The 20,916-nt window shown below is 47.1% G+C and overlaps 1 protein-coding gene across 1 annotated transcript in view; it reads left to right on the top strand.

Moving 5' to 3' along the window:
- Window positions 1–20,916, top strand: part of LOC117493382 (retinoic acid-induced protein 1) — a 30,777-nt gene that overhangs the window by 4,135 nt on the left and 5,726 nt on the right. Inside the window, 4 exon segments of the mRNA XM_034143909.1 lie at window positions 14,891–15,857; window positions 15,859–17,659; window positions 17,662–20,051; window positions 20,053–20,916. Coding sequence (XP_033999800.1) covers window positions 14,891–15,857; window positions 15,859–17,659; window positions 17,662–20,051; window positions 20,053–20,916 — 6,022 coding nt within the window.

Here is a 20,916-nt window from a genome sequence, read left to right as displayed (position 1 = left end):
AGACTGAATAAGTAACAGATATTTAAAAAAAGAAAGATAACCACCTAATGTTCATTAACACCACTTCTGTTAACCAGCTAACGTCTGTAACGTCAAACATGACACACCAGAAAAACAACAGACAGAGATACTCACCAATGGTAATGAAAATAAGTCTATTGCATATTTTAGCAGGTTGTCTCGTGTTATTAAAAAAAACCTGCGTATAAGTGTTAATTTGGGTGGAAAAAGTGTATGTGTGTGTGAGCAGACTTGAATGTGTGTGCATAAAGATGCAAGGCAAGCAGCTAGCACACATTTTGAGCCAGATGTGTCTTCTACACTTTTAGAAATGAAAGTGTGTGTGTGTGTGTGTGTGTGTGTGTATGTGTGTGTGTGTGTGTGTGTGTGTGTGTGTGTGTGTGTGTGTGTGTGTGTGTGTGTGTGTGTGTGTGTGTGTGTGTGTGTGTGTGTGTGTGTGTGTGTGTGTGTGTGTGAGAAGTATTTATGTTCAGCTGGGACTCGGGCAGCAGCACAGAGCTGTCACTGAATGCAGCCGTGTGGCACATGCCGTGTCAAACCTGCAGTATCCCCATCACACACACACACACACTTACACACACACACACCATGAACACACACTAGCCTCTTATGAGCTTAATGTTAAAGATTTTCTCACTTAACCAAACACATGCATTTGATGGATCACTGTTGTGCCAATGTGACACAAGATAATAATAAAAGTACATATCTGCTTTCCCCTAATGTAGGCGCTTGAAAAAGGATACAGTGCTGACAAAACTCATTATAAGCCACAGGAACAACCACATGCAGAGACTTTATATGCAGAAATGTGGTAGTTTGTATTGTTTTTTTTCTTTCTGTTCTCTTTTCTGGTCTCATCCTGTATCTATCTTGTTTTGCCCCTCCCTTTTTTCCATCCAGCAGCATCCCTTCACACCCTCTAAGTCAGTCAGCCTCTCTTAGTCTCAGCCTGCAGGAGGGATGAAGTCATGCACCGCAGGCGTAGTGCAGACCCCCCCCCCCCCCCCCCCCCCCTCTCGCTGCGCCCTCCCTGCGCCTGCCACTCAGTCGCCAGCATATGGGCACTTTGGTTCTGCCAACGCCCCTCCCAGAACACCTGACTGTGCATGGCGGGTAGTGCACACACACCAACAGACAGGATGGACACACACATGCACACACACTGCCAACATTGCATGACGGGCATGTCCTTGATTGTCCCCTGATGTTCCCCACCGCGAACCCCACCGTCCAATGAGGGTAATACTCACTGTGAAGACACCCTTCACTGTAGCATTGTTCTGTCTTGTGACTTAACTGCCCAGATGAAAACATTTTATTTCATAAGTACCAGCCAGGCTATGATTGAACACTATGGTATCATGAGGTAGTTAAGATAAAAGTGTTCCCTACATAGCATATGCTCAGCTCCCTGGTCCTGCTTTAGCACTGCAGGATTTACCCAATGTTTGAATTGGTGGATATTGGAGCTCTGTTAAAAAGTTTAGAAAGTATAGTCCCCTCTCAGATACAATAGTATACACCATCAAACTGTTATGTGTGAAACATTGCTGCAGAGAAAAACGTTCCATTCTGAGCTTCCCAGAATTGCTTCTCAATAAATGTGCCTGTTGCGTTCAGCACACGATAGAGAAAACTAATAATGGAAGCCATAACAATTGCAACAGCAAGGACTCAAGTTTTCCCAGTTGAGAAAAACGCAATGTGTGTCTCATTCTCCTCCATTAATGCCTCCTTTGCTACAGAAATAAAATAAATGTCCCGAAAATGCTCTTTAAAAGTGACTTTCCTCCTGGAATATCTTAATTTCACAGCAAAACCTGATGTTTGCGAGTACATATTGTTTTTCAATTGTAGCTATAAGCATGAAATATTGGTCTTACACCAACATGCTTCTGTGTGTGCCACATCATAACAAGTGCATTGCAACAGAAAAATAGACCAAGAAATGCAAGGAGCTTTCTACTTGCTGTACTGAGCAGTTTTAACGTTGTTTTAGGACCAAGCACTTCCTTTAATCCACACCCAGGTAGTGTGTGGTGGAGGATTTCAACTGAATTATCCATCACAGAGGTTGCATTTTGTAGATAACCTACTGTTTCATCTTAGGAATGGGGAAATGGGCTAATTTTGCAAAAACAATAGATAGCAAACTACAAAAGATGTTCTTGGCTAAACATCCTCCTGTTGGAAGAGTACATGAACTGCAGTAGCTGTGGTGTGTTGGGGGACGTTTTAGGATCCAGTACTTTGCTTGCCACTGGCTTATTTATGCCACACACACATAAATGCATGCATACACACAACCTGAGAGTCAGGTTTGGAAAGGGGCAGGTAGGAAAATGGTGGTAATTATCATTAGTTCTTTGTGATTAGCCAAGTGACACACACACACATGCACCATACACACACCCACACACTGTGTGATGCCCTCTGCTGTGTGGCACAAAATGGCGGAGTGTGTGCCTGTATGTTTGTATCCTAGCAGAGGCTGTGTCTGTAAGAGAGAGATGGGAACGGGGCCAGGCAGAGGAGGATGTGAGGACTTGGCTGGCATCAACTTTGTGTGTGTGTGGGTGGGTGTGTGTGTGTGTGTGTGTGTGTGTGTGTGTGTGTGTGTGTGTGTGTGTGTGTGTGTGTGTGTGTGTGTGTGTGTGTGTGTGTGTGTGTGTGTGTGTGTGTGTGTGAGAGAGATAACATTCAGGTGAGAGGGACATTGACTGGCTCAGAGAGGGAAAATGACTGCAGCTACAGTGCCTCGTATACACACAGAAACAGCACAGATGTAGGTGTAAACACGGAGGATAGAAGAAACAGAAGGAGGGAAAGATTTTTGTCTCCTGCAGGTGTAGTCTGACCTTCACTCAAACTCTAATTTCCTTCATCTGTCCATCCCTCCCTTCCTCCCTTCCTTCCTCCCTCCCTCCCTCCCTCCCTGTAGTTCAGCGCTCAGTTGCGTGGCAGGTAATTTGCGCGCTATTGGAGATTAAAGTTTAATTAGTGAGCGAGGAGTCATTTGGGTTTTAGTTGAGTGGAATAAGGCAGCAGTGCGTGTGTGTGTGTGTGTGTGTGTGTGTGTGTGTGTGTGTGTGTGTGTGTGTGTGTGTGTGTGTGTGTGTGTGTGTGTGTGTGTGTGTGTGTGTGTGTGTGTGTGTGTGTGTGTGTGTGTGTGTGTGTGTGTGTGTGTGTGTGTGTGTGTGTGTGTGTGTGTGTGTGTGTGTGTGTGTGTGTGTGTGTGTGTGTCTCCTGCTCGCTCACTCACCCTAACACATCAAGGCTCATCACCAAGAGAGAAAGCGGGAGTGGGAGTAGAGGATCCAATTCCTCCTTTCATCAACGAAGAACAAAGGATGGACTTTTTTTTCCCGCTCTCCTCTTCATCATCTCCTCCTCCTCCTCCTCTGTCTTTCTCTTTTCTTTCCCCTCCCAACTCCTGGGCTGAGTTTGGCAGAGCTCCACAGCCATATTCACACTTCCCTGGTCCCTGGCGAGACACACACACACACACATCACCTCTCCTGCCGCCATCACACTGCGTCACACATGCGGAAAGGTGAAAAAAAGAGCATGAAATAAAGCGAACTTTTTCTCTCTTCACCTACCTGTGAGAAGTGGCCGATAGATCTGTCACCTGAACTGAGAGGTGTATCACCTGAGACAGCCTGTCATGATCTTTTTTTCCCCATCATTCACTCGACACAGTCTGCTAGTCTCCCCCCTCAATCTGTTTTTCCCTTCCCTACAATCTGTCCTCCTCTCCTATAAAGTGTTATAACTTTGTCATCTGTCTCTCTACTTTTTTTACTACTCTCTCTTGGTCTTAATCATGTGGACATCAAACGTGCCATATGTTCACACACAAACTTCATGCACGCACGCGCCCGCCACACACACACACTGTGGCGTCTCCAGAGCTGTGTTTGCTAATGACGAGGTAGTCTGCATCCAAGCACCACTGTTATTTCACCGGCTCGAGACACTAACGCAAATCAATAGGCAGCACGGCCCCGCGTTAACGATCTCCGTTTCTACTCTCCTCCCTGCATCTCTCCATTCGCCTCACCACCGTGCCCTCCTCCCCCCCCCTGTACTTCATCCTCCCTCACATCTGCCTTGATCTCACAGCTTCATCTATCTCCCCCTCTGCCTCCCACTCTTCCTCTCCCTGTCTCTGTGCCCTCGATCTCACATCCTCTCCTCTCCTCTTCTTTCTCTCCCCTTCTCACTCCAAGTTTTTTTTTCCTCCACCAGCTTCCTTGATCTCGCAGCATCTCTTGCTCACTTTCGTCGCCTCTCGTACTTTACACTCTCCTTCACATCTCACCACTAACCTCTCATCTCCTCGAGTGTCCTATCTTTACCCTCTCATATTTCCCTTTCTCTCTTCCCGTCACTCCAACTTCTCTCACCTATCTTCCTAGACAGTCTTCCATTTCTTGCCAAACTCCCTACATCTGCTCTTTCCATTCCTAAATATATCCCACCCTCATCTCAGTCTCACACCATTTTTTCTCCTTCCCTCTCCTAATCTGTTCAGATCAAATGTCGTCTTCTCCTCACTTGGTTCTTGCTTTCCTCCTCTCATTTCGGCTATCTGCCATCGATGTATCTGTGGCGAGCCTCCTCTTAGTGTCGGTCTGTCTGCGTCTGCAAATGGAGTAAAGTATTCCCCAGTCTGGTACTCAGGTAACTGTTGAGAGTAGAGGAGAGAGCAGGCCATCAAGGACACCTTCTTGGAAGATTCTAGGAGGCACAAATGCAGTGAAGCAGCCTTCGTCAATTATGCCCCAAAGCTATGGAACAAAGACATCAGGGAAGCCTGCTCGGTGGATGATGTCTTTAAAAAGAAAAAGCTCCAAACATATGTGTTCACTTTAGACTTTAAGTTGGCTAACACTTTCTCAATGCATTCTGATGCATCTTAAACTGCCACCTGATTTTGGGTTATCATTATTAAAATTATCCTATCGCTGCCATTATTTCAGGTTACAATCCCAATGTGAATTTGCACTTTCCTCCTTTTAATGCACTATTATATCATCTTACATTTTAATCTATTTTATATTCTATGTCTATTATATGTTCATTTTATGTCTAATTTTATTAGATATCAATTATCTACTGTGAAGCACTTTGGACTGCAATTCTTGTATGAAAGGTGCTCTACACATAAAACTTCTATTAATTTAAGATCCAGGAACATATAGGCCTACTATCAAGACCACATAGATTAAGACAAACACAGTCACATGCATGGCCACACAGACGTTTTCAGGTTGAAGTGGGGCAGAGGGAGAGAAGCAGGAAAAGTTACTGCATGAGGTTAAAAGGACAGGTGCAGGCAGGTGTTCTGGAAACAACAGGAAGCCAGTTATTGGCCCGCTGATTTGACCCGAGCAACAACATGGTCAGCATTTAGAGCTGCAGCAGTGGCTGTGACACTCCGCTCATGCTCATGGAGGATATTAAGGTACTTAAAACACTTACAGCAGAGAGACCGATAGCCGCATTTTGTGTAAAACATGTTACTGCTTCTTCCCGGAGTGCTAACTCAGTCAAATATGAACACATAGAGGTTAAACATATATTTGAATATTCAGTGTGACTTACCCGTACGGATTGTTCCATTTTCTCCGAAGTCCATCGCAAATGAAGGTCCATAAATCCGCTTTGAAATCATAGAAAAAAGACGCTCCTTTTAATTCCAGAATTTGCCTGAGAATCATCACGTTTTTAGATTTTCTTCAGTATAAAAAAAGACAAACAAGTGATAGCTGTACATTTATGGGTAGACTGCAAACAGGAACGTCTTTCTGTTAATTCGGCATACTGTAGGTTTAATGGTTCAAATTTGCCCAAAATAATAAATTAGGCTAAAGTTGTAGCCAAAAGATTCCAAATGCACCTCCATGGCACCATTTCACTTTCTGTTGACACCCCAAAGCATCATGGGAATGTATGGTATGCACCTTCTTTTTAATTAATGGCACAGGTATCTTTCTTTCTCTTGGATTACAATGCACTTTCTGCAAGTTTTTGTTTACATTTTGGCAAATTTGAACCATTGAACAAATTAAAAGCAAGCCATTCATGTTAGCAGTATAGCCATGCATGCACACATAACTATCACTGGATGTGTTTAAAGGTAGGGTAGGTAATTTTGGAGAAACCAGCTCGAGTGCGCTAGAATTTGAAAATACACAACCGGAAAAAATCTGCCACTTCCTTACAGAGCCCCTCCTCCAACACACACGAACGCACACATGACCAATGAGGGCACGAGATAAGTTTGTGCACAGATGGAAGGCTGACAGGCAGGTAGGCCATCCAGTTATTTTAGCCGGGCCGGCTAAAATGATTGGTCGTGCTTTTTACAGTACTACGGCTTCCACAGATGACATTTTTTTAAGTATTTATTGTCAAAGCATTTAATATATTCATTGCTATCGGGATGTTAAGAGCATTCCATGGAATATAACAAAAAGTGTTTCTGAAATAAATTACATACCCCACCTTTAATACTGAAGAAAACCTAAAAAGGTGATGATTCTCAGGCAAGTTCTGGAATTACCAAAGCGTATTTTTCCTTTTCCCCTACAATATAGGCAACCTCGCACTCACTCATTCGTATTTTATAGACAACCACCTGCAGAGGACAACATCTGAGTCTGCTCATCCCCAGTACAAATCTCTCCTCCAGGCTATGGGTTCAATGTGCCAGAGCAGTGAGCTGCCTGCCACCTAAGACAAGGTCAGAGGGACACACATATGTACACACAGCACTGCCAGCATCTGCACAGTGGCTACAGGGTAAGGAAAGGGTATGAAAGATAGAGGACAGCGGAGGACAGGGTACAACGTAAAGGACACGGAAAGGAGAACTGAGAGGAAGAGGTAGTGTGTGTTGGAGAGAGACAGCAGGAGTGACACGGCATCATCAATTAGATGAACCGAAGTGGCACAAAGAGGGAGCAGGTGCAATCAGTGTGTGTGTGTGTGTGTGTGTGTGTGTGTGTGTGTGTGTGTGTGTGTGTGTGTGTGTGTGTGTGTGTGTGTGTGTGTGTGTGTGTGTGTGTGTGTGTGTGTGTGTGTGTGTGTGTGTGTGTGTGTGTGTGTGTGTGTGTGTGTGTGTGTGTGTGTGTGTGTGTGTACATGTGAGTACTTGTGTGTACGTGTAAATGAGAGTGCAGGGATCGAATGTGGAACACACCGTGGGCCCCAGCAGGGATTTCACACAGAACCTGTTCCAACACCACTCCCTCTGCTTCAGTGGAGCGCTCCACCCCATTACCTGCAAAGGGCGGATGTGTGTGTGTCGGAGGTGTGTGTGTGTGTGTGTGTTTGTGTCTGCGGCAGAAAGATGTTCTTTGCTGGACCAAACCAAAATGGGTCACTGCAAGATATGAGCCATTTTACGGCTGTTCTCCAACCTCAAAACTTTGCACCTTTGTTGCTACTGTTCCTCTCTGCATCAGCATTTGAAATACGTTTAAAAATAAGCAATTCAGCCTTCAGTGTGAACAAGAATTTACTCGATGAGATCGCTACTGAATGCATCTTTCTTCTTCTCCTGTCCCATTTTCCTTCTGCATTGTTTCTTTCTTGTGCTCCACAATCTCCCTTTGCTGGAGGATTCTGATGGAATACCAAGTAGCTCTGCGGCCCAATACAGTGTGGTGTGTGTGTGTGTGTGTGTGTGTGTGTGTGTGTGTGTGTGTGTGTGTGTGTGTGTGTGTGTGTGTGTGTGTGTGTGTGTGTGTGTGTGTGTGTGTGTGTGTGTGTGTGTGTGTGTGTGTGTGTGTGTGTGTGTGAGTGTGTGAAAGAGTAACCTGTAGGGAAAAAAGCAGAATAAGTGTGTGGGCATGGTTGAGGTTATCAATACTATGGTACTATGGGAACATGAAGCCAAAGAGCATCCCATTCTCTCTCTTTGTTCTTCTCCTTTCTATTCTGTCTGTACGTCTCACTCGTTCTGTGTTATGGGAGGTTAGCTGGAGTCCACCAATGCCCTCAGTCACACACCCACCCACACCCACACACCCACACCCACACACACACACACACACACACACACACCCACACACACACACACACACACACACACACACACACACACACACACACACACACACACACACACACACACACACACACACACACACACACACACACACACACACACACACACACACACACACACACACACACACACACACACACACACACACACACACACACACACACACACACACTGCAGGGGTGTTGCAGGCAGTCAGGCTTGATCATTCAGGTGCTCAGCAAGCCCGCTCACGCCAAACTGCTTGCAGGTATGAGAACATATTAGACAACACTTGCACAAGCTGGAAATGATTCATGTTTACACTCACCTACCTAGACACACATTTATTCACTTTGTGCACATAAGCACGTAATGAGCAATCCGTTTCCTTTTTCCTGATTCTTGTCACATGCTCAGGTATCCACGACAACCTTTGCAGCAAACAAACAGGACCTATGTGATGTGTATGTGGCGTGCACTTGATTGCCCGTGTGCCTGTTATTTTCTCAGGCTCATCCTTCTCCTTCCCCACCCGTCTCATCACTCCGTTACCATGTAAACAAAGCCAGGTTTAGTCCTTCAAAGGGCAACGCTCGGCAGCTGCCCGCTGGAGGTGACCGTACTGAAAGACAGAGGGAGAGACAGGGAGGGAAGATGGATAGAAAAAGAGATAACGGAGCGTTGTGCGAAAGAGCAGAAATAGGGAGGGATGAATAATTTGAGGTCAAGGCTAGAAGAATGGAAAAGAGAGAAATAGGTCTACAGGATGTGTCCTTTCACAGCCCACATGCTCATCTTCCTCCCATTGTCGAGTGGGAAATAATACAGAGGTATGCCCTAGAGCGTATGTAAAGTCATATATGTAGATGGAGCAGATTTAAATCAAAGCGTGTCTTTCAAAAGAACGCACAATGCTGACTTAATGCTGCATGTTGGAGTCTGGGTTGTGAGTCACTGAACACATACTCTCTTTTTCTGATCTCTGTGTGGGACAAACTGATCAATATGTTGCTCTCAAAGATTCAGTGATGAGGAAAAGAAACACACAGACCTTGTCAAAACAATACACACAGCAGGGTTTTCTAATTGGCAATATTCACACAAACAATGAGTTGACTTCTTCCCAGGAGGCACTTGATACCAAATGATGGGCATCTGAGGCAGCACAATGAAGTGATTCCTGATAACAGATTACATGGAATTCATTTCAGAAAATCTTTTTTTTACTGTCGTGCGTCACCTTTGCCTGAAATAGTACCCCTATAGTTATATACCGCTAGGCTTTTCTTGTCGTTGTGTGATATTTTCTTCATATGCAAGGTTTTCCACTTGACTGTGTGGCTCTGTCGTTACCATGGCGACTGCAGACCCTGTTGTTTTTGTTGTTTTTATGGCGTCACGGGTCCCAGTGTGAGGTTGTTTCTCTCTGAAAGGTCATGTGACATCACCAACCCGTCAGTCAAGGAAGAAGATAGAAACATATAGACACGCACATTATCCAGCCTAGCGCTCCTAATACATTTTATTTCTCCTTTTTTCACAAAGAGAGTATAGAAGTAGGATGTGATTCTACGGTGTGGAGGGATAACATCACCTCTGCATTCTGCTTTCAAAGACAAATAGGAATTCTGAACCTTAACCACAAAGTAGATAACCGTGGAGGCTGAAGCATTCCTCTCTCTCTCTATCTGGCTTACCCACACACACATCTGCCTTTCTCTCTCTGACCTTTATTTATTGTTTCATGGTGAAGCTGCCGCCCTGCGTGTCTATCTGTCTTTGTACCGTCAAGACTTCCCTCTCCTCTTCTCCCAGGTTTATGCATTTGAGTAATGTCTGTATAGAGTGTGTGTGTGGTTGGCGTTGATGTGCCGTGTGCCTGTGAATGTCGATGAGTCATCCTAAACCCCCGAGACAAGACAGTTGCACCTCACACACACACACACACACACACACACACACACACACACACACACACACACACACACACACACACACACACACACACACACACACACACACACACACACACACACACACACACACACACACACACACACACACACACACACACACACAGTATTTTGTCGTTTCAGCCTCAAAACTAAAAGATAATCATGCTGGATTTAATCAAGGGAAAAAAAATGTTGTTCATTTTCATTTAACGCTTTTGGCAATATATTTTGTTCATTAACACTGTGAGGCCAGTGTAACACATTAGGTTGTATGGAAGAAGGAAAACAAGCAAACATAGGGAGAAGATGGATAGCGATTAACATATCAATGATATTTGATGGAAATCTTTACATTTATGTCAGACTTAATGTACGAACAAACTGCTCAATATTATCAGACTGTTGACATCATCAAGGTACACACTGTTGCTCACTGTCAGCCCTCCAATTGAGTTTTCTTGCTTCCTTTCCAATAGCCTCAAAGCGCCCCGCCAGCCCCCCCCCCCCCCCCCTCCTCTCTATGTCTCTTCCTATAATCTATGTGACTGGATGCCTGTGACCCCCCGTGACCTCCAGCTGTGTGTCATGACAACAGGACGGTGACAAATGTCAGGCAAGATATTGGCTTCCTCCATCTCCTAAGCCTCTCCCTGAGGAACCCACCCACACAGCCTGGCCAGACACTGCAGAGGAGGAGAGAGACAGAGAGGAACTGTCTGTCTGTCCGTCCATCTGTCTGTCTGCTCTCCCAGTGTGGGGAACCTGCGGTTGTCAAGGAAAAGGGCAAAGTGTCCGCCGAGAGGGGAGGATACTGGCAGATTTGAGAAGACAGAATGATGGTTGGAGGCATCTGAATGCTCTTTGTGCACCGTTGAAGTGTCTGTAATTAGCAAAGGGGATAGCAGCGTGCTGATTGGGAGCAGCGACAGGGAGGGCTGCTGTGTTATTTCGGAGCGTGCTGTGTTAAACAGGGTGTTAAAGTCAGATGTGTTAGACGTGAGTGTGTGTGTTGAGGTGGGGGGCGGGGGCTGGGAGAGAGGTGTGTTTGGGTTATTTTCGAGTGCGTTGTCGGGTTTGTCAAGGAGCATGTGAGCTGAGCTTTGGTGTGCGTGGTGTTGTGATGATTTCGGAGGTGGTGGTGAAGTAGAGCTGTTTGTGAAAATGTGTGACGGGGTGAGGGTGTGTGTGTGTTTCCTCCCAGGCTGCTCCGGCTCCCCAGCAAACTGCCTCTGCATGCATAATTAACCAGGATGACTGGGGAAGTAAATACACAGGACGGCGTTCCACCCTTCTACTCTGTATGCATCCATTTATATGTGTGTGTGTGTCTGTGTGTATCTGGATTTGCATGTGTGTGTTTGTTAGTGTCAGATAGACAGAGAGCAGGTCAAATATTTGAACGAAAAGTGCTTCAGAGTTGATGGAACGAGAACAGTCTGTTTGTGTGTGCACGCATGTGTTTTTGTGTGTGTGTACGCGAGTGCGTGTGTGTGTGTGCACGTGTGTGTGTGGAGAGAAAGAAGATAAATCCCATCTCAAGCTGCCTCTGAAGATGATGCGATGAAAGAGAGGGAGAGAGGATAAAAAAAGAATGAAGGGGGGACTGTAACCAGTCGCAGCTCTGCGCATTATGAACCATCCAGCGGAACAATCAGATTCACCCTCCCCTCCTCCATCACCCTCCCCTCCCTCCTTTACACTCCTTTCCTCCTGTCCTTCCTTCCTGGCAATATTTTATTTACAGACAGAGATCTGAAAAGGTCCTCCTGGACACGTTTTTAAAGGAAACACACATGGACACACACACACACACACACACACACACACACACACACACACACACACACACACACACACACACACACACACACACACACACACACACACACACACACACACACACACACACACACACACACACACACACACACACACACACACACACACACACACACACACACACACACACACACACACACACACACACTGATGTGACTTTAAGGTTTACAAATCTAAAATAACAATGAAGCTGGTTATGAAGGCAGCTGCCTTGATGAGATTTGAAGTGGGCAGAGCCCAACGTAATCAATCACACTTCGAGCAGCTCATGTTTGTCTGCAGGGGTGAAGCATTTGGCTAATTATGGACCCAACCGCATAGTACGCTTGTGCACAATCTACCATTTTGCATGCAGCTATGTGCAAGTGAAATGTGCGTGTGTGTGTGTGTGTGTGTGTGTGTGTGTGCGTGTGTGTGTGTGTGTGTGTGTGTGTGTGTGTGTGTGTGTGTGTGTGTGTGTGTGTGTGTGTGTGTGGTGATTGCTGCGGCTCACATTTCCCAGGAGCCCATGTTGTAAAGCCCACTCAGTAAATCATCCGTCCTCCTCTGTCCTCTGCACCCCCTTTTACTCATCCTCCTGTTCAAACTTATCATTCTATCACTTCTATCTTGCACCCCCCCCCCCCCCAACACTCGATATCTCCCCCAGCCTCAAATGACTCTTTCTCCCTCTCCTCCAATAAGACCCTGACACTTTGTTGTCTTTCCCTTCCGGTGCCATTCTAATATTCAGTCATGGCAAGGGGCCAATAGGAGGGAACTCAGAGTGGAAAAGAACATGTAAAAAATGAAGGTAGAGATGAGATACAGATACCAGAAAGAAAGAAAGATAACTGAAAACACAGAAAGGGAAAAATAGGGGGAAGAAAACATAAACACACGCAAGAAAACAATGGGAGTCTTACTGTTTGCATTTGTGTGCACACGAAGCACTGACGGTGAGCGGTACGTGTGTTTGCTTCTACTACATCTCTTCTTCTCTTAGGCAATCTCAGCATGTATCCATCGTCCTCTCTCCTCTCTGACCCCTACTGAGGCACGGACATGACGTGGTGCATCCACAAATACCGCTCACAATGCCAGGGCTCTCTGTGGAAGACAGGAGGGGAAGGGGGGGGGGGGGGGGGGGGGGGGTGCAGTGTGGAGGTGGAGAGGAGACGTGATTTGAATGTAGACGGCACTCATATACGTGTTGTTGAAGGAAAGGACAGAAGGAGGAGTGAAGTTAATTGATCGGCGCGAGGGGTTCATTTGGCTTGTTTGCTCTGTTTTTAGCAAAAATGTAATTACTTCATTATTCTTTGTTATGTGCTATTGTGGAGAAAAGCGATTGTGTCAGAAACACACACAATGCAAAGATAAACATGTGGCACTCGACACTGGATCCCTAAAAGCCATGTGTCCATCCTCTCTGCTCTGCTGGGCACGCTTGGTCTGGCTGAATACCGTCTTTTGTCCCCTATAAGCATCTTATTTAGGTCATTGTGTAAACAAGTAACCTCACACACAGTTTCACATACACATAGACACAGCAGGTGCTGCACTAGTAGGATGCAGGCATGGGAGATAGGAAGGTAGGAGGGAGGACAGAGAATCTCCGGGGGAATCTATAGGTGTGTGAGCTTGTGTTTGCGTATGAATGTGTGTGTTTGTTGTGTGTATATCTAGGGGACTGCCAACACTGTGGACCTGCATACATAAACACCAACAGAACTGCAAAAGCTGACAAACTCACATTGAGGCACATGCAAGTATATGCACGCTACATTCACACACTGCTTTGTTTCCTCACGCACAGATATACACACACACAACGACACACACACACACACACACACACACACACACACACACACACACACACACACACACACACACACACACACACACACACACACACACACAGATGAATAATGCTACTGTGCCTCTGGTGGGATGCACCACTGTCCCTGGGGCGGGCTGAATGCCGGAATATTGTGCTGGAACCGGCTGACACACACACAAAACACACACACACACACACACACACACACACACACACACACACACACACACACTCAGTGCTCCGTCTCCAGGTGACTCTGTTCCTTTTATAGAACAGAGCACTCTCCACCCCTCCTTCTTTTCTTCCTTTTTTGTATGAATGCATAAACACGCTCTCAAAAACACCCACACACACATGCATACACCGGAAAGAGATAACAGATAGACACAGCCACATACACTGGAACAAACACACCAAGCCCAAAAACACACCATATGAACCCCCTGCTGGTGTACTGAAAGCATGCGCGCAAATACACACTGTAAGACTTCCCACTTCCCCTTGGAGGAAATTGGAGTTTGCATCTGTGTAGGGGGAGACAGGGAGGAGAGAGGAGAAGAAAAACAAGTCGCAGTTGAACCTCTTATGAAACACTGCATCAAAGATAAATCAGATAAAATCGCTTTACATTATTTGTTTAAGTAATACATTTGAATATCTTGGAGTAGTTATAAAAAAGGGGCTAAGTCTGGGGATCATGTTTGATCCAAAACAATAACAATGAATAATGCATTATACAAAGTCAGCTGGAAAGCTAAATAGCCACAGAGGCTCTGTAAGTGAGTTCAGTTGAGAATGTGCTATGAACCAATAAGGATGTTGCACTGCACGCATCACCTGTCTGCCACCTCCATCTTGAGAGGCTTACACAGAGACATATACAAACACATTCAAAGTTTCTTTAAAGCTGGAGAAGAAAAAAGTATTATATTGTTGTCGTTATTGTTGTGAAATCAAATTATTTAAATAAAGTGAATATAGATTTGTATTTGTGAGTGAAAAAATCGAAATGATACTGTAGACAGGATGTGTACATGTGTGTGTTCTTGTTTATGCTTGCTTAAACTCCTGGTGGATGTCAAAATAGAAAGAGATATGAAAAGAGAAATGCAGAATGGCTGAACCTCATCGGCGCTAACCCTCGTATTTTTCTCTCTTTTCTTTCGCCCCCTCTCTCCTTGCCTTCAGAACCCCTAACCCCCCTTCCCCCCCTTTCCCGTCTCACCTCACCTCCCCCTCCCAGCTCTGGCTACAGACGCAGAGAGTTATGCAGTCCTTCCGTGAGCGCAGCGGTGGTTACCACAGCAACCAACCCTGCTACCAGCAGGAGCCTCATGAATTATCCCGTCTGGAGACCTACCGGCAACACCCGCATCATCCCCACCCTCAGCACCCGCACCCAGGCCCCGGTCCGCACCCAGGCCCCGGTCCGCACCCAGGCCCCGGTTCGCACCCAGGCCCCGGTCCACACCCAGGCCCCGGTCCACACCCAGGCCCCGGTCCACACCCAGGCCCAGGCCCAGGGCACACCAGGTCAGGCTATGAGGCTCATCCACTGGCGAACCCCACCACCATGCCTCCAGCTGGGGGACCGGGAACAGCAGGAGTACCCAAGGACTGTTACAGCCAGCAAGCATACCCTGGTTACCCTGGCAATGGTGGAGGGAATGGGAGTGGAAATGGGATCCCAGCATCCTCGCAGGCAAAGAAATCCTACAGAGGAACCAAAGTGCCCCCACCAAACCCCGGACAACACCTACAGGGTCCCGGGGGCTATAGTAACCACATGGGCCCGGGGAGTTACTCAGCCCAGTATATGAGTGAGGGTCACCTCCAGCAGAAATGGGAGGACTCAGCCCAGTTAGCACAGTATGACCCGGAGATGGTGGGGCGTATGGAGGCTGGTGGGACCCCCGCACCTGTGTCTTCTCAGTATATGGACCAGAACATGCTGGGCCACTCGCAGACCCAGTGCCACCAGCCCTCCACCCCTGCCTATACTAGCCCCCACCATCAGCCCCACCCCACTAACCCTTCCCCCTCCCCTCTCATGTACCCCCAGAGTCACCTTCATTACCCACAGCACTCACCCTCTCCTTCGCCATACATGGAAAAGTGCAGCCCTATGCCCCAGTGTTATAAAGGTTACAACATACCCCCCCAACTCCCAGTATGGCAGACAAATGAGCAGCCACAGCAATCTGAAGCCAGGGGCTTACCGGTCGACCCAGAACAGTTACGGCTACCAGCAGACTCCCTCCAGAGGTTATGAGCAGCAGCCCCCTTTACAGGCCATGCCTAACCCCCAGGAGCCCCACCCTAAATATCAACACTACAGCCAACCACAACAGAACTACTGTCTCTCTGAGCTGTCTGTCAGATCACCAGAACAGTATTATCAGACCTGCAGCCCCTCCTCAAGCCACTCCCCTGCACGGTCTGTAGGACGCTCCCCCTCGTACAGCTCCACCCCTTCACCACTAATGATCAATCCAGAGTCGTTCCAGTATGGCCAACCTCCCATGACCCCTGGGGCAGCTTCATCCGCTTCATCCTCTTCAGCTGGTATACAGGAGCAAACCAATACCAACACCATGTTGATGCCCCCACGCTCACACCCCTCACCCAATGTGCCCCATGCAGCCCCCCACAGCTACACTACGACGCCACAGGTCCCCACCATGAAAGAGCGCTTCTCAGAGAAGCTGTTGTCAAACCCCAGCTTGTGGAGTCTGAATGCCCTCACCTCTCAGGTAGAGAACATCTCGAATAATGTCCAGCAGCTGCTGCTTTCAGAGGCTATGGTGGCCAACAAGAAAAGCGGTAAGCGCAGCAGTGGAGGAAGCAACAGCAGTGCTGGAACTGGAGCATCCGCCAAAAAGGGTGAGGAGTACAAAAGTCCTGCTTATCCAGATGGGGGTGGTGGTAGTATTGGCGGAGGCGCCATGCAGGACCCTTATTCTACACCACAGCACCAGCCAATGCCCATGGAGCTCCAGGAGGGAGGGTACTCCAGCAGTAGTGATGAACAGCTGGAGAGGGGATACTACTACTGTGGCCAGGGCAGAAGTCCAGCACAGGCCCCCAATAACACACAACTCAGCCTGGACACAGCCTCTTCCTGCTCGATGACATCTCCAGATGATATGTCCACCAGGTCTGGGGACTCAGGTCTGCACAACCTTACCCCTGATCCTAATAGATGTCAGTCATCGCAGGGGGGAGATGGCATGAGTACTCCAGTGAAGAGCATTGGTGATGAGAGGTCGCCGACAAGCTTTACAATCCCCAGTCCTATGAAACAAGAAAGGGACTCCCCTTCAGATATACAGCATATTAACGAGCCTGTCAAAGAGAACTTTGAAGAATCAGCCTGGACAGAGAAAACGTCCGAGAAAGAGGAGGTGTCCACACAAAACACTCCTGACCATGAAAGAGATTCAGACACAACTAAATCAACAGAGCATCTGGAGAAATGGTCAGATGAAGAAAAATGCCCAGCTCTCTACAGCAAAGTAAACGAAGAAGAGACAGAAACTAAATATTGCTATAAGGAGACTGTGTACCAAGAGGCTCAGAGCAAATATGACCCTGATACAAGAGACTCAGTTGAACAATCCCCAGCAGCTCTCTCTGACACCAGCCACAAGGAACACTTTGGCCATGAGATGAAATCCGAGGCGTTCAAGTCTGAGTCACCAACTGCGTCTGAGAGCTCAGTGAAAACATTGCCTTTCATTTCTAGGGGTGACCTTGAACAGGATCAATATTCCACAGAGAAGGAGGACAGCTCAGAAAACCCCTCTCCCAGCCCCCAAGTTGAAGCCTTGGATGAGAGCAACTCAGACAAAAGAGAAAGGAGAGATGATGAGGATGAGGAAGAGATGGAGGAGGAGGGGGGTGGACAGGAGGAGGCCAATGAAGAGCAAGAAGAAGAAATACAGAAACAACAACCTTCTCTTCCCCTCCTCTGTCTGTAGAGGCAAGGGAGGAACTCGGAGAGGGGGAGAAAGTGTCATCCACTGAGGAACACATGAATAACAGAGATGGGCAAGAAAAGCCTCCTGGAGATTTCTGCAGCAGGACAGAGAGTGAGAGCACTGAGCTCCAGACTGACAACGAGCCTTCAGGGGCGCCTGCCCATCCAAATGCAGCAGCAGCAACAGCAGATGCTTCTGCGAGAGAGTCAGCCATTGGTGACACTGCTCCCCAGCCTCAGTCTGCTATGCCAGTTTTTTCGGCTCTCAATGACAAGACAACACCTTCAGCTCAGACCAGAGATCATATTGATCACATTGACACTAAAGTATTGGAGCCAGATTCTCCTCAGCTGCCAGGAAAGTCAATACTTCCCTCAGCCCCCTCCTGGGCTGACACTCCACCCTCCCCCAAAAAAGGCGATGAGGACATGGAGCCGGGCATCAGCTGCGCCAGTGCTGTGACCCCTTTGGCCAAGCCAGAACCTGTGGCCCCATCTGCTCAGCCGAGGGCATTTGGACGTAAGCATGCCAGGGGCAGGAGAAGAATCATGCATTCAGGTGTGGGAATCAGGCGACAGCTAGGCTTGGAAAGGGAGGGGGAAAAGGAAGAGGAAGGAGCCTCTTCGCCTACACAGAAGCCCTGCGTTTCTCTAAGCAAAACAGAGCTGTTTTCAGATCAAATTGACATAACTCATCAAGAATCTATTGTGAGCCAGACTCCCAAAATGCTATCTGATGGTTTTCGTTCAAGAATGTGTACTCGCTCATTCAATGCACCAGAGGTGCCACCCAAGGGTGAGCCTCATGTAAAGAGAAAACCAGGCCCAAAACCAGGACCAAAGCAGGGACTCAAACCTGGGCCAAAATCTGGACCAAAACCAGGAGCAAAACCAGGTCCAAAACCGGGGCTTAAACCTGGTCTAAAGCCTGGACCAAAGCCCGGGCCAAAACCTGGACCTAAACCAGGACCAAAACCTGTGCAAAATGAACCCGAGCTGCCACAGAAGATTGAGACTCCTGTGAAAAGAAAACCAGGACCTAAACCAGGTTCAAATCCTGCGCCAAAACCTGGACCAAAACCCAGTCAAAAAGCAGCTCCAAAACCAGGACCTAAGCCTGGACCAAAGTCTGCAGATGTTTTGCCCCCTGATGACACCTCACCCATCAAGCCCTCAGTTGGTCGCCCCAAAGGCTCAGTTTCAAAAGCAAAGACCGTACAACAAGAAGAAATCCTTCCACCTTTGCCAGACTTGCCTAGCAGGGTCAGGAAGAGCCCAACAGTTACAATATCACAAGTAAATCAGGATGTGAAAGCAGTAAACCAGGAAGAAAAACAACCAAACCCGGAGGTTAAGGCACCAGAAAAGGAGGGTAAGAACATGATATTGAGATCCAGAAAGCCCTCGCAAGAAAAACTGTCAAAAGAAAAAATCAAAGCGGAAGATATTCTGCCCCAGACATTGACAGAAATTAAACCCAGTGATGATTCACCAAAAGTAGAGGAGTCTGATATTTTGGAACAACCTCCAACTCCTATTCCTAATGCAGTGAAAAACAGAGATGTTCCAGCAGACCCACCCACACCACTTGCCCAACCAGTCCCAACTGAACCATCTGAAGAAAAGACATCACTTCCATTGAAACGGAAAACAAGCCCAGAACTTTCTACAACACCAGTAAAGAAGAAGAGAGGTCCGAAGCCCAAACCAAAAACCATACCACCCCAACCCCCTCTGCTGGAACAGGTTGTCTCCACACCAAAAGAGAAAGGTGTCAGAGGTACCAGAAGAAAGCGAGGGCCACCCAAGAAGACATCTTCAGTCGCTCCACCACCCAAAGACACTCCTCCAAACATCAGTGAAACTGATATCGCCAGTGATGTGCCTGTGGTGCCTCCTCAAGGCCCCACTAGAACGAAGGTTCTCCCACCACGCAAAGGCAGAGGACAGAAGTACGAGGCCATGGTGCAGAAAATAACATCTCCTAGTTCGAAGAAACACCTCCCAATTCCTCAGATAGACACTAATCTAACTGATGATGTGACAGCTAAGGCTTTGTCTCAACATGTCTTAAAGGAAGGTGAGGCAACTATGCTCATAAATAGCACTGAAATGATAGAGGGAGAAGTCAAAAGTATAGAGTCTAGACAAGAGGGAGTGAAACAACCTGAAGGAGTGGATAGAAAAAAGGAGATTACACAAGAAGACGAAAAGCGTGAGGTTATTCAAGAGGCAGTAACACCAGATGAAGTGAGACAACGGGTGACAGAAGAGCTATTAAATAAGGCAGAGACAAGACAACAAAACTCTGAAACAAAGACACAGCAGGATGCTGGAGCTGACAAGGTTTGGAGCTCAATAGACCCCCCAAGAAGAAGTCAGGGCTCTAGGAGATTCTGCACTACAGGCCTTAGAAAGTGTATCTTCTGCTTCCAAGTCCTCGAGAACTAAAAGGAAGCGATGGGCAATGGTGGAGAGCACAGATGCCACAATAGTAGCCTTGGAAGCAGGGAGCCTAATAGTTACAACACCAAGGCTGGCCAAGCAGAGGGCCATTAAAAACAACCATGAGATGCATCTAAAACAGAGGAGAAAGAAGAGAAAAGGCCAAGCTTCTCTGGAAGAAACAGAGACAGTTGAGGAGACACATATTGAAACAGCAGAACAACAACACGAGAAGGAAGAAGAGAAGGTAACCCCCACAGAGCCCACAAGACCTCTGCCAATCAGCACAGATGAGATTACAGAAGCCCCCCAGGTTACAAGCACAGAACTCATTAAGAAACCTAGGAGAGGCAGAAAACCATCCACAAATCCAAGTAAGAGAAAACGAGGGAAATCCTCACCAGAGCAGGTTCCAGGCAAGCCAATGAAAGTCCACAAAAAGCCTGGGCCAAAACCTGGGATGAAAGACGCCATGGAGGTTATTGAGGCAGTAGTAAGGGCTGCAGGGTGTGAAAGTATCCAAAAAGAGGAGAGAGAAAAAGAAGAAATGGAAAGAAGAGAAACAGAAGTAGATGAGAAATCTGAGCCATGCATCATGGGTCCTGTGGTAACACTAACCGAAAAACAAACTGAGATTGTTACTATGAAAAGAATCAGGCGCAAACCAGTCCATCAAAATCCCAATTTGTCTTTCTGTCCTTATGTACGGATTAACAACTCCAGAGACTTCTCTTCTTGGTGTGCCATAGTCAACAAGCCTGAGGATGCAGTCATATTTCAGAGACGTAGA

This window comes from Trematomus bernacchii, unplaced genomic scaffold (genome assembly GCF_902827165.1).
Source record: "Trematomus bernacchii unplaced genomic scaffold, fTreBer1.1, whole genome shotgun sequence".
Classification (NCBI taxonomy): Eukaryota; Metazoa; Chordata; class Actinopteri; order Perciformes; family Nototheniidae; genus Trematomus; species Trematomus bernacchii.
This window is presented reverse-complemented; position numbering and strand designations above follow the sequence as displayed.